Here is a 19,391-nt window from a genome sequence, read left to right as displayed (position 1 = left end):
GAAGTCAGCTAGTTAGCCCAGGCCATCCCTTGTATGCTGAATTATTGCTTGTTATAGCTATTCCCTGAGGCTTTACCCTGCCCAGTGTTAAACGTTTCTGATGATGGGATTCCACTCTTACCCTGGAGAGACAATTCCACACTCTAATAGAGCTCACCATTACTGAAATTTTACTGATGAGCAGCCTTAATTTTTCTCTGCTTAATTTTATCCTGTTACTAGACCATAGTGATTGATTTATTCTGGGGAAATTCAGTAAATGGTTCCTGCTTCACAGGATGGACCTTACAATAAATAGCAAATTGTCATGACCTATCTGTGGGTGTCCTGAGATTACACAGGAACTCAATTTATCTCCACACTAATTCCCTGGAAGCTATTTCTGTCAGTACCAACTCAGTGGAGGGGTGAGCAGTGAATTTAGCTGCCAGATTCCTTCTCCTGCCCCAGCACCAGCCCTGGGCTGAGGAATATTCAGTAGCTCCCCAAGCATGAGGGCAAGAGAAAGGAAATCCTGCAGGTTCTGGTGCTGTGATGTGCCCAAAGGAAGGGCATTTAGGATCTGCTTCCCCATCACTTGCCTGGGCTCCACACTAAAGGAGCCAATGAGGTGGAGTTAGTCCTGGCTTTCATGAGTGTAAAAGAAATGAAGAATACGACACCATAAATTCCAGTCCACCACTGGCACAATATCCCTGTGCCCAGTGCACATATTGTGCAACTCTCCCAATTTTTTGTGAGGCATTTTACACCCCTTCATACATGCAGGTGGTCTGAAATCTGGGTTCATACATCATGGCTAGGTCTGGATGTATGCTGAAATGAATTTGAGATGGCTCATCTCCACAAATTTCCACTCACAAGGTGAGCTCTGTGCAGGCTGGGTGTGAAGGGTAACTCCATTTCTCCTTTTTGTTATTGTGGCTTAGCTGATGAGCAGTGACTTCTCCCTCTGTGGAAACTTAACAGTGTCTGGTAATGCAGCCATGGCGTACTTGCATTATGAGGACAGATTCGGGTATTTCTCTTTAAAGTTCTTGGAGTTTTAAGCAGGTGCTTCATGATTGCAAGTGGTTTGTTCTGTTGGAAGCAGGAGCAGTGCCAGGAACCAGGAGGAATCATCATTCTAATCCTTCATATGTGAAATTTCAAGTAGATACCTGGAAATCATTGATGTCACAGACACCCCTCTTCAAACTCCTTTTACATCTTTTTTTTTCTCAGGTATAATTGATTTCCTCGTGAGCCACCATCCAATTGCAAAAGTACTGAGAGACCACCTGGTGTTCAAGATTGCTCCCATGCTCAATCCTGATGGAGTTTACCTAGGAAATTACAGGTATGGTGTGGGGGATGAACCCATGTGTTGTATTTGCCTTATACACCTTGCATTGTTTTGGCATTGAATATTATATGGCTTGTTTCAATTAATTCCCCTTAAACTGGAGATTCTCACATGGCCATGTGCTTCCTGAAATTGCCACCTAGGAAAGGGGCAAATAGGGAATTTGTTTGCTCCAGGAGGTAGAGAGCAGCTCCCCAAGACAGCAGAGTATCTGCTCTACAGGCTTCTTCTAAGTGTGGGAGTTAATGTCAGCTTAGAGTTAGACCTTAGCTGTGTTTTATGAATGCACTCATTATGCTGCTCATCAGCCTCTATGTAAATGTGTCAGTCAATCACAGCTCCCTTAAACTACCCAGATCATCCATTAAAGTCACAGATTTCACTCTGTTATTGTACTGTAATAGATAGGGATACATGGAATGGAATAATCATTCCACCCTATGCTAATTTTGCTCCATTTTAGTGTTTGAATTACTACTTTACCACCTCCTCTGCTGAGATCGTATTCAGATAATCTTTTGTTTTCCCTAAAATTGTTTGCTCTTAATGCATTTATTTACAAAATAAATGTGCTGCTGGAGGTGATAATGAAAAGCAGTTGATTAGTTGATGATTTGTTCGTGGGGGCAATTACATGTACCACACAGTTCTCTGGAGAAGCCCCTGAGAAATGAAATATACTGCATGTGGTTTTGCTTACAGTGCAAGACTAAATAACACAATTCACTTTGTAGCCAGGCTACCTTGAGCTTTGATCTAATTAGGTGTTGCATTGCTAAGCAGAACAAGGCTGGGTTATTGTGCGGGTGAGGAGACCACTGAGGAGGAGGAAGATGGAAGGTGCAGAAAATGGGGCTGCTGGCAGCTCTTTTTTGAGGAAACAGCCTCGAGTTGTGCTAGGGGAGTTTCAGATCAAGTATTAGAAAAAAAAAAATCTTTACTGAAAAGGTGATCAGGCATTGGAACCAAGGCAGTGGTGGAATTACTGTCCCTGGAAATGATAAAAAAATGTGTGGGTATGGTGCTTAGGGACATGGATTAGCAGCGCTGAGCTAATGGCTGGGCTCAGTGGTTTTTGAGGTCTTTTCCAGCGTTTATGATCCTGTGATCTGTGCTCCTTATCCCTCCCTTTCTTTGCTCATTGTTGAGCTGAAGCAGCAGGGAGTTGTGGGGGTGATTTCCACAGTGGTTCTGAGTGTGTTCTGAGTGAAACTTCACAGAACAGGTGGCTCCTTCCAGCTGCAGTGATGCTCACCCAGCTCTTGGCAAATCCCAGATCAGTCAGCGGCACTGCAGGGGTGGCATCAGACAGCACTAGGAATTTATCAGAATGTGTCACCATACAGGAAAAAAAAAAACCAAAATGGCTCTAGAATCTGATGCTACATTAATTTCCTTTCTTCAAGATGTCTTGCACATAAGCAAACTCCAGTTGCAATTAAGCAGCTTTTTTTCCCCCCTAAGTTCACTTGCCCTGTAGGGTTTTTCCCCTGCTCTGTTATTTATAGTTTTTGAGAGACATGCAGCTTTCTATAGGCATTGATATGGCTCAGAACTTGAAAAGCCTTTTGGGAACCCAGGTAGTGGGAAAGGGCATGTGAATTAATTTGGAATTGCTGAGCTTGATGGTGTACTCTTGGTTTAACTTTCCATGATATGCAGTATTTTCAGCCCTCCTGAACTAAAGAGAATTTTAATGAGCTAGTTGAAAAAAAAACCATTTTATTTTCTCGCAATTCTTCACTGTATTTACAAATGGCCTAATGTAACTAATAACTTAAAAATGAGTGTAATAAGCAAAATGCTACCTGTTATCTCAAGAAGAATATTAAAAAGCCTAGTAATGTGCCAGCATTGCAGTTAACTAGTGCTGAGTGAATAATTTGCAGCAAACACTTTATTTCATGCTCATACAAAATCCACAAGCACATCACAATTTATTTACTAGAATTTACTGGATGAATGTCTAAAAAAATCTCCAAGGATCACTTGCTTGTGTTTGAAAATTTAACTCTGAGGCTTCTCAGTGATTGGCTAGATAACCCTGCTTCATCTCTTTTGGTCTTTGTTCAGATTAGCACATAAATAGGACTTTCAGAAGTTTTCCACATAGTGGGGTCTAACACAGATCTGTTGGCTGGGGATAACCTCCAAGGGGTGCCACATGCAGCAAGAGCAGTTTTAGGCATTTGAACTTCTTCCTGTTATCTCCCTCCTTCTCAAAGCAGCAGCTGGTGACTGTTTCTTTGGTTCATTGGAGGTTCACATTCTGACTGTGCAAGCTAAGATAATGAAATGGGTAATTAAACCTCATGCTTGAGTTTGTAAATTGATCTCCTGCCAGTGTGAGAGAGGATTTTCTTTTACCCCACCAGTGCACAGCCTTGCACAACTGGCAAAGTGCACTGTTGGATGCACTTGGCTGTGCTCTGGAATCCCAGGCACCATGAGGAGCCTGAGAGTGTCAGCAGCTCTGGGAGGAGGGACGGGATGGGGTGAGATGGGATGGGATGGGATAATGGGATGGGATGGGATGGGATAATGGAATGGGATGGGATGGGATGCGATGCGATGGGATGGGATGGGATAATGGGATGAGATAATGGGATGGGATGGGATGGGATAATGGGATGGGATGGGATAATGGGATGAGATAATGGGATGGGATAATGGGATGGGATAGGATGGGATGCGATGCGATGCCATGGGATGCCATGGGATGGGATGGACTTGTTCTCCTGGCACCAGGACAGGAACCAACCACTCACGAAGCCAGAGTGATATAATAAAAGCTAATCTGGTGAGATTTTCTTCCTTGCCATTTTTGAGGATGCAGGACTGACTGAGGGTGTGAGTCCTGTGCTCTCATCCAAAATCCTTCTTCCTTTGTTGTTGTGAACTGAGGTTTAGGCGTTTGAGCCACATCTGCAACAATGCCATCATGAATTGCCTGTTTTCCACAAACTGTTGCTCATTCTCAAGAGGACAGACAAAATGGGTTGTTACTCTGACTTGGATGTGGTGAAATTTTCATCACCAGCAACAAGTGAGTTTGGGACGGCAACATTAAAGCACAGACTCACCTGTGAGGAAAGTTGTTTATATGTTGCAGGTATATTCAGGTGGCTCTAAAAGAAATGATCATGGAAATAAATGTCAGAGCTCAGTGGATCAGGGTGCATGGAAATAGGATGCTAAACTTTACTGATTTATTCAAGTTTATGCAAGAGTTTAAGAATTTTTATTCTTATACAATTAGGAATGAAAAGACAATGTGGGATGTACAGGGGCAATTAAGCAGCTCCTTTAATTCAGAATGTTTAGGAAATCTATACACAATTTGAATGAAAGCTTTTGTGGTTTTCTGTTTGGTTGGGTTGGGTTTTTTTTGGGGGGGTGGGGGGGTTGGTTTGTTGTTGTTTTTTTTAACTCTTTCCAGTGGGAAAAAAACACCCTCCAAGTCCTTTTCTTGCTGCATGATTATAGCTGCTCCTGAAATATAGAATCATGACAGGTACTTGCTGTTCTCTGTGGCCAAGGATGTAGAGTCTTTTCCAAAACAGGAAGACAGGCTTCTCCCTTTTCTTGAAGTTTTAAAGCATGGTATCATTACATTTCTAAGTGCAACTGCCTTTGCAGTTACAGTGCATGGATGATGTTATGCTGCATGGGCTTGATAGTTAAATTGCCCAGGAAGATGCCATTGTTTGACCCAGCTAAAACAGAGAGTCTTCAGCATAATTTCCCCTCATTTCAAGCTGACAACTTGTCCTCAGCTCTCACCTGAATAGAAAGACTCCTTTTGCTGGGGGTAGTGTACTACTTGATCTTTAGCTTTAGTTTAAAAAAAAATGTGGCACAAAAATAAAAATGTTTGTGAGTTTCTCCATAACACTAATCTCACCCTCTCTGATGGATTAAACTGTGAAACAGCTTTAGGAAATAAAGGGAAACTAGTGCAGTGAAGAGAGATTTCTCAACTTTTCTCCCTCTATTTGCAGTGCAGCATTATCATATTGCCATCCCCAGGGAGGAAGGGGTAGACTAAGGGGAGAAAAAAAAAAAGTGTTCTTGATTTAAAAGTCGTGCATCCCCAGGCTTGGCCTGAACTTTCCTTTATCAAGAGCTTGTTCTTAAGCTGGCATTCTGCAGCTGAATGCTGAAATGTGTCCCTGCAGGCGAGATGACTGTACCACACTGCCTTAGATTAGTTCCAATTTGTCAGCCTCACCTTTCAGAGGCAAAATCCTACGCGGGCACCCAAAGGGATGTGTTGCTCAGTCTGGGAAGCTCTTCACTGAGGCACCCCAGAAATGCCATGGCAAGGCAGATGAAATATCCTGGCCATCCCCTGAAGGCTCTGTTGCACATCCCAGTGAGTGTTCCCATTCCTTTTCTCTGCTCCTTCTCTGGGGCAGCTGTGGCAGCATCAGCCCTCAGTAAATTACAGCCATGAATTAGCTGAAATGGTCTGAAATCCCACCACTGCTGTATCCTTCTGGTCAGATTGTAGGGAATGAAAGAATTTGTGTGAATGGGGAGGAGAGGGCACACACTGATTCCAATCCATTCTCATTTCACTGTCAGCGACAATATTTTTGAACTCAACACAGTCCTTACCGCTTGTTTGTGTAAGGGGTTAACAAATTAATTTGGTGAACAGAAAGGAGTCCAGCCTTACCCAGTCTGGAAAACCAAATTCACCATAAAATGTCAGTGTCCATGTGAAAGCTGTGTTGGGATTTCATGTTTTGAGCAAATGGTATATTCTTGTCTCAGAAATGCAGTTTTGTAAAGACTTTAATAGCTTGTAAAAGGAAGTCAAATGTAGCAGACTGTTTCCAGTAAAAAAAAATAAAGGGAAGGCTTGAGAAACATTTTAAATCATTCATACCAGCATTTTATAAAGGACGGTCTTATTTCTTTTTTGTTTGTTAATGGCACAATTTGTTTAAAAACTGACTTTTTCTAAACATTACTTTTGAAAGATCTGAAATACAATCAGAAAACTAGGCTTTAGATCATGTGAAATATTTCAGATTTCTCATGAACATGTTTTTCTGGACTTTATTTCTGTGACTGAAGAAATAGTAAAAAAATTCATGCTCAAATGTAATTAATAAAGTTTTTTTAACAGTAAAGGCACATGTAGACTTTATGCAAATTATTTTATTATTTATGTCCCTCTTGGGGGGACTGGATATGTCAGGTGGTTTTTAATATCACTTATTCAGTTGTAAGACACAGCTCCACACATGTAGGCTATCATTTGTTTGTCTCTTTGTTAATTTTCACCTATTTTTCTGGCAGAGAAGGTTCCCCCCCCCCGCCTTAACTTCATTTAATAGATGTGAAATTCATGCATTTCCTTAAATTGAAAAACAGAGTATCCATCTCAGATGACAAGATGAAGCTCTCAATGGAGTTTATTTTTCCTAATTAGGTGTTTGTCATTGTGTATTCTATATAGAAACATATAAGTAAACAATCGTGGACCTTTTGAATAAATTTATTGGTTTTATTTATGTTACTGGGCATAAAAAATCTATAATTACCAGGTACAGCAGCAATATAACTGGTATTTAATGACAATTACTTTTTGTTACCATAGAAATTAGTCCAAAGTAGTTACCTATAATTTCTCATTTCCAAACCTCACACATGTTGTATTGCAGTATTACCATAGTAATTGCCTATTAGTCATCATAAAATAAGCAGTTACCCAGAAGATATTAGGATAGTGTGAAATTCCTCATCTTACTCAAAACTTGCAGCACATGCCAGTTCTGATTGTAAATTAGTGGGATTTTTGCCTGGATGACCAGAATGTCCCTTGCACTTTAACCCAAGGGAAGGAGGGATGAGGCTGAGAGAGGATGGTGCTCTATAAACACACTGAGCCAGGAAAAGCATGGTCCCTCCTTGGGAAACACAGAACTATTTCTCATTATTGAAAAACAGAGATTCCTCCAGGCCATGAAATGGAGGTTCATTCCTTGCCATGCATTTCCTATATATATTTTTTTTTCCCAACTCATCTGTGACCAAAGCAGAGGCTGCATGCCCTGGGGAGGTCTGGGAGCCCAGCTCTGTGTGCCAGACCCCCAGACAAAGCCAGGATGCACAAATTCAGGATGCTGCCTGTACTTCTGACCACCTTGCTTGACTTTTTAATTAGGATTGTGTCGTGGTGATCACAGGGGTCCCAGGACAAGGGAAGAGACAAGAATCTTGACTCCGTGTTTCAGAAGGCTTGATTTATTAGTTTTTGATGTATATTATATTAAAACTGTACTAAAAGAACAGAAGAAAGGATTTCATCAGAAGTCTTGCAAAGAAAGAAGTGGAATGATAACAAAAGGTCGTGGTTCTCAGACAGTCCGAGCCAGCTGATTGTGATTGGCAATTAATTAAAAACAACCACATGAGACCCATCAAAGATGCACCTGTGGCATTCCACAGCAGCAAATAATTATTGTTTTTCTTTTCCTCTGAGGCTTCTCAGCTTCTCAGGAGAAAAATCCTGGCAAAGGGACTTTTCAGAAAATACCATGGCTACAGATTGCATGTTATTGAGGCCAGTGAGTCTCTCTCTGAGCCCACCTAGATCTGATATCAGCTGGGAATGGCCATTTCATGGTTCACCTTCTCGCAGGAGGCTGGAGGAGAGGCAGGGCAGAAGGTTTCTCCTCCTCCAGCTCTTGCTTGGCACTGAGGATGGGTAAGGAATCTTCTGTCCTTGTCACATCCAGCATGTCCCAGCCCATGTGTGCACCAGGCTGGGGCTCTGGGAAGCAAATTCAGGGGTGGGTGCACAGCTGGGACCCAGGTGTGCTCTGGGCAGCAGCAATGGCAAAGCCCAAGGAGCAGCACAGTTATCTGTGACCCTCACACCCACGTGGCTTGTGGCATGGCCATTCCTTTCCCATCTGGAAGCTTTCTGTCCATCGTGGCTTTCATTGCCCAGAGAGTGCTGTCACCACAGGACAGCCACAGGGCTTGCTGCTTTGCTCACCATTACTTAAAAAAATCTCCCTTGTAAAATAAAAAAAAAAACAAAAAAAGTTGTCAACCTCTATCTTAAAACAAATGCTAGGTTGGCAAAAGGGTTTCTATCTATTGCCGTTGAAATGCTCTTTATATTGATGTGGTAACTGCTCATTTAAACCATATTACAGCTCCTGAGTATTTTTCAGTTGCTATTGATGTGACAAATTCTCTTGCACAGAGGACTGCACCAATCAATAGAGTCACTATATGTGCTTTAACAACAAAGCCACATGCCTTGGGGTTCCAGTTGAATCTGAACGTTTTGTTAGCATTAAATAAAGCTATATTTATTTTGCTTTTGGTGCTAGGAGAAAAAAAATCCCAACCCAACCTAATTTAATACAACTTGTTGGAAAGGTTTGAAGGCAGCATTATGGGCCATTTCCACATGTGATGAATACCTAACTAGTGTCAGAGCTGCTATTTTGTTTTTGTAAGCGAATTCTTCTCTTTTAGTTAGATTGATCTGGAGCTACAGAGTGGCCTTTTATTTTTAGACAAGCGGGGAGAGAAGTCATAATAAGAAATACTGAAATCATAGCTTTTTTTATAGCTGCCACTATTCCACTGAGAATGAGACATGATGTCCTTAAAGAGACAGGGCTATTTATTTTCCATTTAAATAGAACCATTTGTGATTATTACCTTTGAGCCATTATGCAGAGAATAAGCACCCAGCTCATGAATCCCAGCCAAGTGAATCAAAGTTTTGTAGCTAAGTGCCATTTATGTCTTTAATCTGCTGTAGGAACCTATTCTTGACCTTCACTGACTTCATTTCTTTTGCATATCTTTATCTTCCAGAATGTATTTGTAATTAACAGGGGTGTTAAAGTCAGTTTGGTTGAAATATTTGCTTCTCTCTTTTCTCTCCTGAATAGCTGATCTTAGGCCTGAATAATCCCATCTGGGTTTCTTAGATTTACTTTCAGTTAAGTAACTAAACATATTTGGCTTTCTTCTCTTTTTTTAATTTCCTCTATAAATCTGGCTTGTATCTCTGGTGGTCAGAGCTCTGAGTTCTGTTCATAGCATCAAACAAAGGACTGAATTCTCCAGTGATTTTTTTTTTCCTTTGGGTTGACTGCCTTGCTTTTGTGTTTTATTTGGGGTTATATTGTGCGTTGGTTTTTTTCTTTTAATTATGTGAATGACTTAGTAAACTTCTGCCAGCGTGCTGTGGGTCTTTGTTTTGGTTTTGCAAACCAGAGGGGAGTGCCAGTGCAGTGGCAAAGGGCAGCAGAGAGGTCCTTTGGGTGCTTCTCCCAAGAGGAGACGGCCTGGGATAAGGTGTAGGTGTCAGCAGAGGGGACAATCCCCATTCCAATTCCTGTTTGTCTCCTCCATTCCCCCAAACAAGGTTTGTGCTGCTCTTGCTTTGCTGAAGGTCCCAGAATGAGCACTGTGACTCAGGAGCTTGTGTTGCTTCTCTCTGGGCTTTCTCCCCCTCCTGCCCTTGCCCCTGTTTGGTTTTCCCTCTCTAACACAGCTATTGGGTTGGGTCGTTCCCTAAGCAGTTTCCTCCATTCTGCCCCATCTTCAGGAGAAACTTTGGAAGAGATTTCTCTATCCTGACTCCTGGTGAGGAGTACAGGACCACTGTGGTACTTGGCAGAACTTCCTGAATGCCTGGAGAAGGCTCCAGGGAGAACTTATAGCTGCCTTTCAACACTTCAAGGAGGCTTACAAAAAGCCTTTTTAGCAGGGCCTGTAGCAACAAAACAAAAAACTGGTAATGGTTTTAAAATAAAGGAAAGTAGATTCAGACTAGATATAATGGAAAAAATGTTTAGGATGAAGGTGGTGAAACACAGGCACAGGTTGGCCAAAGAGGTGGTAAAAGCCTGGTCCCTGAAAACTTCCAAGGTTGGATGGGCATCTGAGCAACCTGATCTAGTTACAGATCCCCCTGCTCTTTGCAGGGCAGTTGGGCTAGATGGCCTTTAAATGTCCCTTCCAACCTGAATATTCTATGATTCTGTGACTCTCAGAGAGCTGGGACCTCTCTCTCAGCTGTGCATGGAGTAGAACCAGGCTGCTTCTGTATTTCAGCTTTACAGGTTACACTCCAGTGCTTGTTTGTGCCAGCAGGGATTGCCTAGGCAACAATTAAGTGAAAAATGGAAATTGCAAGTCAAGAGGGGAAATTCTTTCCTTAAGTCTAGAAATTACCAATTAGAGGTCAAATTCTACCTTCATGAGGCCACCTATTGTTCCTTTTGAGTGAACAGCCTAAAGAGGGAGAGTGAGGAAGGTGCTTTGCCTGTAGTCTGTGAACATAGGAAGGCCCAGCTTGTGATTAGTGTGTATCCCAGTTTCAGACTCTACCACCCCAAGCAGCATCTCAGAATCTTTTTCAATCTTTTCTCACTTCCCCTGTCCCATTTCTGCTGTGTGGGTGGGGAGGGTGAAAAACCATCCAAACTATTAGGAAAACAATGGCAGCCTAAGGGAATGCTTGTTTAGGTTCTACTTTTGTTGTTTTCTTTTCCTGGGTGACAGCTGTTCTTTTATTTTTTTTATTTCTAAAATTGCAGCACTTAAAATGATGGCAGCTTGCTGTTTAATTTATAATATTGGTCCTAAGGGCAGTGTCATGTAATGTCAAAACAATCCTGAGACAAAGCTAAATAATAAGCATTCATTATCTAAACCAATATTGTATTAATAAAACAAGATTAAAGAATTTGAGGATCTGCATCCCTGCTGAGGTGTGTACAGGCAGACACCTGCCCAAAGCTCCCACTCCCATGTCTTGGTCAGCACATTAACTCCCAGACACTGTAATCTCTTTGTGATTTGGAAGTGCCTTGTGAAGCACCTCTAAGAGGTTCAGAGTTGTGATCTTTCATTTTCTGTTTGAAAAAAAAATAAAAACATTTTGCTTGGCTTAATTCTCGTAAGGGAAGTGTCCCAAAAGAAACATGTTTAAATATTGAGTTTAAGGACCTTGCAAGGCATCACGCTCTTAAAAACTAGTCCTGGTGCTGATTTGAAAATTTAGTTTGTGGTTGTAAGGGAAACTTTATTTAGCTACTAGTACACATCCCCTTTCTGCTGAAGCACAGAGAGATGGGAGACTGCTGTTCCACAGCTGCTTTAAGCTCAGGAAAATGTGTTCTGGGTACCCAGAGGAGCAGTTCAGCTCTGTTTTCCCTCCTGGCTGTGCATCCCTTTTTGCTAGGACTGGTGCTTGTGTGGCAGTGCTGTGAGCTAGAAAAATACTGATCCCACAGAAAACCAACCTGACAAAACTGTTCTCACTTGTCTCCCAGTGCAGGCAGAAAAGTGGGACCCAGACAGAGAGAGGAATGAGCAGAGAGGGATCCTTTTTTTCATGGCATCTTGGGTGGGATGGACATGAAGCAGTTCTGAATCCAGAGCATAAATTGTAGGTGGCTGTTCTGCAGTGATTCTGGGGGTCTTGGAAATGAAATACAGTGGCAGCCAGTGATTTGTTGGATGGGTTTCGGTGTGCTCAAAAGCAGCCACGCCCATGTGATCTCATTTTTAGGATTATTATTTCCTAACAGCAGCATATGATTATTTACACTCTTTGGTAATAAATTGGGTGACTTGGCATGTCCATTTAAGAAAACAGGGGGTTTTTGGTGTCAGAATCTGGAAACAAGCTATTTCCATGCAACTGTTATACCCCATTATGGCAAAAAAATGCCCCAAAACCCCTTTTCTCTCTGCTCCCTATAAATACAGAAGCCACCATAGCTGTGCTGACCTGACAGAGGGAGCAATTAATCTCATAGCAGATTATTTCCCTGCTGCCCCTGGCGCCAGGCAGAGAGGGGATGTCAGGGCAGGCTGGGAGGAGGGAGATGTGACAGCTGATGGCCTTGCCTGGTTGGTGCCTGGGAGCTGCAGGAAGAGCTCCCTGCCAGCTTGGAGGAGCTGGGATCAGAAAGGGGATGAGGGATTTCTGGACATGCAGTGTCCAGCCACAAAAGCCTTGTGTGTCTCTGCCTGTGCGAGTGGGACAGGGATTGTGGCTCCTTGTCCGCTCCCAGGCTGGGGAGGATGGACATTCCTGGAGGTGTAGGTGGCTTCAGTGCAGCTCCAGGGTGGGGGGCGAGCAGTGCTGATCTTGGGCTGCACGGATCATAAACCTGCTGCTCCTGTGCTGCCCGTGCCTGGAATGCCAATGCTGCCACAGAGCTGATGTGCTGGAGAGATTAGACAACGATAATGTATGGGGAAGGGGAGTTTTGTCTCTCTTTAACCAAAATAGGAACAGTAAATCCCGTCACTTTGCAGAGAACAGCTGGATTTCTAACAACACTGAAATGCTGTGGTGGGTGGGGGTGGGTTTAGCTGCCCCCTCCCTTTATCACTGCCATTCAGACATCCAAATGCTGGGAAAATGACTGGAGCTTCCCAACACCCCATGCAGCATTTATCCTGGGACTCTGCCAGCTCTGTTGGAGTTTGGAAAAGCCTGACCCCTCTAAGGTGCCTCTACATCATGGCCAGGGAAAGAAAAGGACACAGGCGTTTTTCCTTTGGTTCTCCAAGTAACAGCTTGTGTTCACAGGGGTCTGAGGGTGAGGGAAGAGATGAGGATCTGACTCCGTGTTTCAGAAGGCTTGATTTAATTTTTTATGATATATATTATATTAAAACAATACTAAAAGAATAGAAGAAAGGATTTCATCAGAAGGCCAGCTAAGAATAGAAAAGGAAGGAATTATAACAAAGGTTTGTGGCTCGGCTCTCTGTCCGAGCCAGCTGAGTGTGATTGGCCATTAATTAGAAACAACCACATGAGACCAATCACAGATCCACCTGTTGCCTTCCACAGCAGCAGATAATCATTGTTTACATTTTGTTCCTGAGGCCTCTCAACTTCTCAGGAGGTAAAATCCTAAGGAAAGGATTTTTCATAAAAGATGTCTATGACAACATCTGAGTGAAAGAACATGTTTTTCTTGTTTACAAGACCAATCTCTGCTCATAAAGTAGGCTGAGCTGTGATTTGATTATCTGCAAAGCAGTGAGTGAGGCGCATCATGGAAGGGCTTGCAGTAAGGCTGCATCTTTGTGACTCCCAAGAACTGAAAGGATGTCACAGAGGTGGCCAAAGCCTCTCAGACTGGTTGTATTTTGTATTATTAATAAAAAGTTTTGTACATTAGTTTAAACAGAAGGAGGTCAGCAAGGGAGCCTGAATGTTGAGATGGTCAGTAATGCCTTGACCAGAAGCCGTGATCTTGTCCTGCTAAGTGCTGTACAAGTGTATCATAAATGATCCTCACTTTCCCAAGTGCTTTCAGAGCTAAAAGAGAATGGCACAGCAGGGGGACAAGGCAATCAAGCAAGCTGTTACAGCAGGGGAAGACAGAGCACTAAATATAATAGGATGAATTGTGGTCGGTTTTTTCCCTCTTTCACGTTTCCTTTCCCTCCATCCAGTTGGTGGAAGGGAACACAATAGCAAACTGCACAATCAGGCTGAATAACCTTCATATATCCACTGAGAGTAGGACTACTCTAAATTTGGTGAACCCAGGGAAGGAGCTTTCGGTGACAAAAAACATTTGAAAAGGATGGTTGACCGAAAAGGTGTGTTTCTTCAGAATAAATTAGTTTTAGATGTTCTCCTCTTCTTTACTGCTTGGGCAAATCTGTGGAGCTCTACTCAGCTCCCAGTTCAATCATCAAGTACATTCTAGCACCAGGATTGCTGTTATTCTGCTGCAGCTGAGCAGTGTAATGGTTCTACCCATTGTTTTACATCTGGATTAAAGTGTAGTTTTGTGCATCTGGAGAGAGGTTTGTTCAGTAGGTCTTGAAAATCCACAGATGTTCAAGGCCCAGCCAATCTTTTGGCGGTGCTTGCTGGTGAGGAAGCTGCACAGTGAGAATATTTATCCCACAAAAGCACTCCCAGCAAGTTTTATACCCCAGCAGTTGTCCTTGGGTCTTCTGCCTGCTCTTCCAAGTCTGTAAAGAATCAATTAACAAACTGCCTGTCACCCTCCTCAACTTTCTGCTGTGCCTTTGCTGATCTTCTGTACATTTTCAGCTGGGAAAAACCTTTGGTTTTAATTCTTCCAGCAGGATTTACTTTGCTCCTGCTCTTGATGTGCAGGGAGAGGTGATGCTGGCATGGGTTTGCTCCTGACATCTCCATCGTGCTGCTGCTGTGCTGACTTGTGTGGGAGAGCGACAGGCCACGAGCAGCAGATAAGGCTGTTATCAGTGTGGGGGCGAGGCAGTGCAATGCTGGCAGACAGCTCTTTCCCCTTACATTGGTCACCTTTTCAATTACAGATCTGATCTGCTAAAGTTTTGTCATTCTCATTCTAGTTTCTGTTAATGAAATGCATTTAACTGTCAGCTCTTGTTAACAGTAACAACACAGCTGAGGATTCATAAATTCCCATGGAAGTCAAATGACTGCTACCTTAGAGGAACTGAGTTAAGAACTGAGGTGGTTTTTTTTCAATCTTGAAGCTGGAGAAGGAGACAACCACAGCTTGCTTGATCAGAAAATCAAAATATTTTGAACAATCAATCTACCTCAGACTTTTATTTCTCATTCATGTATGAAAAAACACTCTGTTTCTTGGAATCCTGGGGGTTTGAGTCCATTTCACCATTCAGGTTTCCTCTGTGTTTCTTGGATCTATCTCAAGCCACCCAGAATGTTCAGAAATTCAGCTTTCCAAAAGCCAGTTGGACAAGTGCATTGATGTGCAAACAGTTGTGTTTGGCACAGGTTTGACCTTTCTAAAGACCAGCAAGAATAGTTTTGGAAAAACTGTTCTATGGAGCTTTGTTTGTTTAGTTTAGCAGAAAACAAGCAAGGGAATGAATGATGTGGGGCCAATATGTGGGGACCTGAGTGGTCTGTGATCTGAGTATGCACATAAGGAACATAAACACGGGGTAACAGGAAGGACAGTTTTCACTATAATAGGGGAGAGAATGACAGAGGTGAATGTCTTGAAACAGCTTCTCAAGAAAGGAAGATTCAAGTCTTCAAGAAGACATGGTATTTTTTCCACGATGGACTGTTTTTGTTTGAAATAAAAATATTTTCTTAAAATATTTGTTTGGGGTTTTGTTCATTTACTTGTTGTTTTTTTATTGGTTTGGGGTTTTTTGGTTTTTTTTGGTGGGGTGGTTCATTTTTTTTGTGAAAGAGAATGGCTTCAAAAAAGGTCTTTGTGTATGAATGGTAGATCAGCAAAGATGGTCACAGTAACCTCTTTCTGGATTGAAAATGTATGATTTGCAAGCTATTGTGTAGTGCTCATAGTTTTCTTTTGCAATAAGCCCATGTACCAAATGATTTCTTGGTCTTTCTCAGAGTTAAAGGACTGTTTGACTGGAAACATTTGACATAGTGCCTACAAACTAAGTCACTCCATCTAATTGAAGTATTCTATGAGTTCTGGAGAGAATTTCTTCCTTTCAAGTGACAAATTCCATTAGAATCAATGGAAGCTAGAGGCTTTTCCTTTCAACTTTGCAATGCAGAGGGGGTTTATGGTTTGGTATCATGTAAGCTTAATAGGGTAAGGAAGAAACATCACAAAATAAAATGTTGTACTTTCTCAGAAAATCCATTTAACTTTGCTGATGCCTTCCTGAGCACTTGCCTTAAGCAGAAGCTGAAGCTGTGTGAGCCCTGTAGAGGTTCCAGGTCTGCAGAAGCAGGAGGAAAGTCAGCTTTGACCATTTGACCATTGCTGGCATGAGCAGAAATAGTTTGTACCTGCCTGTTCCTTGGTGACAAATTCATTATAGATATGGTCCTTTATTTAAGGTCAAACATAAAAAATAGATTTTTAAAATTATTATTATAAAGATACAATCTCCAACCTGTAAAATAAAAGGCTGATACATGGAATTTGGAACAATTATTTAAGTTGGATGCAGGCCATGACTGAGTGCTGTTGTGAGCAAAGAGAAGAATGTGGCCACATCTTTAATAATGGGTATCTCAGTCCACATCTTTTTTCTGTTGTCTTGGAAACAATGAAGTATTTTCCTATATCATTAAGTCATAAATTATATTAAACTTTGAGATCTTAAATGGTCTGAATGTGACTTTGACCAGTGGTGAAGGTCAAAGTTAGTACTGAGTTCTGTCAAGAACAGAATATATTTGTTTTTCCTCTTAACTAAAGCAACCACCTAAATTTCTCTCTATATATATGTTTATCGTACTGTACAGCCAAAGAAGTAGCCTTGCAAATCAGAGTTAGTGCCAGTGACAAAATACAGTAAAAGTGCTAAGTGGTTATTCATATGGTTGGAATTACTTTAATATAACTGGCTGGTAGTAAGAGCTTTGTTTTATACCAGTCCATGTCTGTTAAATCCGTATTTTCAGGACATCTCAGGGAAGATGGAGCCTGGACATCAGCTCTGTGCTCTTCCCAAGCTCCTGTGCCTTTCTCACTCCATCCTGCTGGAGCTGAATGTGGCTCAGGTACATGGCTGTACCTCCCGCTCTGCTCTTGAGGAAAGCCTTAGCTCTGCCCTGGATTTGGGGATTTGTGGTTTTCATTAGCAATTTGTAGTCCTCAGGTGCTGAAGTTGAAGTTGGTGAGCCTGAGACATCTCAAAGGCTTCTGGAGTCCAGATGAAGATTGTTCAGTAGCTTTTAATACTCCAGGTCCTTTATAGCACCTCTCAAACCAGAGAGTGAAATAGTCTTGCAGTGTTTGGCTTTGGAATTTAGAGTGTGGCCCCTCACTGGTGCCATGGAAAGGCTCTGCAGTTATTTGTCCTGTAAATGAAATAGAGGGGCAAGTGGATTTTGAGATGGATGACTCTTCTGATTGCAGTCTTAGAGCTTGTTTCCATTCAGATGCACTTGTGTTGGTGGCCTGTTTGGCATTTCTCATCTCCCACAGCCCCTGTCACTGGATTTTGTTCCTTTGCATGAGTGAGCCTAAGAGGACGAGTGGGTGTAAACCAGCTGCAAGTAGAATTTCCCAAGGGGCTGCCTGCAGGCATAAATGTACCAGTGTTGGGACCAGAGCAGATGCCTCTGTCCTGTTAGCTGAGGATCTGGTTTGGGGCAGGATGGGGCATCTCAGGACACACAGAATATAGGAAATGGAACTTTGAGAAGTGTGTTCAGCTGCAGGAGACAATTATGCCTTGCTGTACTATCTCTATCTTTTTTTTTTTTTCCCTATTTTCTCTTGAGAATTAAAATTCTCCCAAGAGCATCATGGAAACCTGAGTTTCTAGAGCTGTTTGTTAAAAACAAGAATAAAACAAAAAGACAGAAATATTTTTTATATATAGTTTAAGATGGTTCCCTTTGTTTAAAACATTGTTTGCTAAATTGGACTTTTATGCAGATTATCAATTAAAAGAATCCAAAAATTCAGCTTTCTGGTAAGGTCAGGTTTCTATAACTAGCTCTGTAATTCTTCTTCAGCACATGGATGTAAGTCTACATGAGTTTGTATTTCTGGACACAGTTGATACTACAGCAAGTAGGATCCAGGGTATCTGCAAGAAATTCTTAGATCTGTAAATAACAAGAATGTAACAGCTGCTTGTTTTAAGGCTGCACTGGAGACTCTTTCTAGTTGTCCTAAAAGATCAACAATCTGAGTTGTTTTTAGAACTTGCTTTATCCAGAATTAAAATAAGAGAGGAAAAAACCCCTTCAGAGATGGTTTAATGAAATGGCATTTGCCTTATAACACACCCCTGTAACTACAGTGTGTGGGAGTCACAGTCTTCTAATCTCCTAAAAAAGCTGCAGAACAGGCCTTTTGGATATAGACCTGAACAGGAGGAAGAAAGTGCTGTCATTTGCTTTTTTTTATCTCTAAAATACTGAATCGTCTGCCCAGAGATTAGGAGTGAAGGTCTGGCTTTAGTGCTGTAATACCTAATTGAATCACGAGCCTCGGTGTAGTCCTGAGAGAGGACTTAGCACAAATTCTTATACTGATTTTGGCATTTCAATTACCTTTCAAGCAATGACACTTGCTTTAATTTGAGTACCTGGACTGCAGCTGCTCTGGGACATATTTTTAAAGGAAACTTGTGCCTAATTCCCCTTTATTCCAGCAACTTTTCATGGGACAGAATCTGCTAACAAGAAACTCAGAGTTTGATGCCCTATGACTGGTAGATAAGATGTGGTGTCTGGGCCCCTTGAAGTCTAGTTTTCTGTTCCAGTTCTGCATAACTGTCTAAAAATCTCCTCCAGGAGTGTGCTCTGCTCCCCGAAGGTAATTGTATTGCGCGGTACTTGGCACTCTGCTGACCAGGGCTTCCTCCAGTACAAACCCACATTAAGTAGAAATAGAAAACTTATGGGAAGAATGATAAAAAGCTTCAGGTGCAACAATTATACTCACTTTTGTCAGAGTACTGTTATAACAAGAAATAAAAACGGAACAACATTTACTTTATCCTTTTTCAGGGGCTGATAATGTGGCCATATTAAAAAATAATCTCTGGTTTAATGTTCCATATTACCTTCATTAGCTTCCTTTACATTTCTTATTTTATACACCTTTAAACTGAAGGTGGGGCAGGGGAAAAGGAAAAGAATTTAACATTTTGGAGGAAAAAGAGCAAAGGAAAGTTTTCTCCCAAGCATCATGCATTCCTCTACAACACTAATAATGCTGCTGCCACTCCATATTGTAGCTCCTTGGATTGCATGCAAATCTTTGGTTGAAGAGCTTTTCACACAAAGTTTTTTTTGAAAGCCTCATTTAATCCAATTAACTTTTCTGTATCATTGAAGTTCAGCCAAGATCAGTAAGACAGTGGCTGCTTCTTCCTAGGAAGTGACATAAGTAGCTCAGATGTCATATGGTGTAACAAAGTTCTTTTATTTTTTATTTAACTCTAAAAGAGGGCGGGAGGATTTGAGAACCCTCAGGTTGTGACACCTTTTGCCATTTCAGTGATTTGGGTGCTGTAGGAAGACACAAGCCACTTGGTTCCATTTTCAGTGGTCTTTTGCTGTGTGCACGAATTGCACATATTA

The 19,391-nt window shown here is 41.8% G+C and overlaps 1 protein-coding gene across 3 annotated transcripts in view; it reads left to right on the top strand.

Moving 5' to 3' along the window:
- LOC128943327 (BEN domain-containing protein 5-like) overlaps positions 1-19,391 on the top strand; it is an 877,269-nt gene that overhangs the window by 696,478 nt on the left and 161,400 nt on the right. For all 3 annotated transcript variants that reach the window (XM_054286227.1, XM_054286226.1, XM_054286225.1), the window contains one exon: positions 1,225-1,339. In XM_054286227.1, the coding sequence (XP_054142202.1) occupies positions 1,225-1,339 (115 nt within the window). The remainder of the gene's footprint in view (positions 1-1,224; positions 1,340-19,391) is intronic.

This window comes from Melozone crissalis, unplaced genomic scaffold (assembly GCF_028551555.1).
Source record: "Melozone crissalis strain CALT ecotype California unplaced genomic scaffold, PUWL_Pcris_2 ptg000045l_1, whole genome shotgun sequence".
In the NCBI taxonomy this organism is placed as follows: domain Eukaryota; kingdom Metazoa; phylum Chordata; class Aves; order Passeriformes; family Passerellidae; genus Melozone; species Melozone crissalis.
Note: the sequence above shows the minus strand (reverse complement) of the source record. Positions and strands in the feature narration are given on the sequence as shown.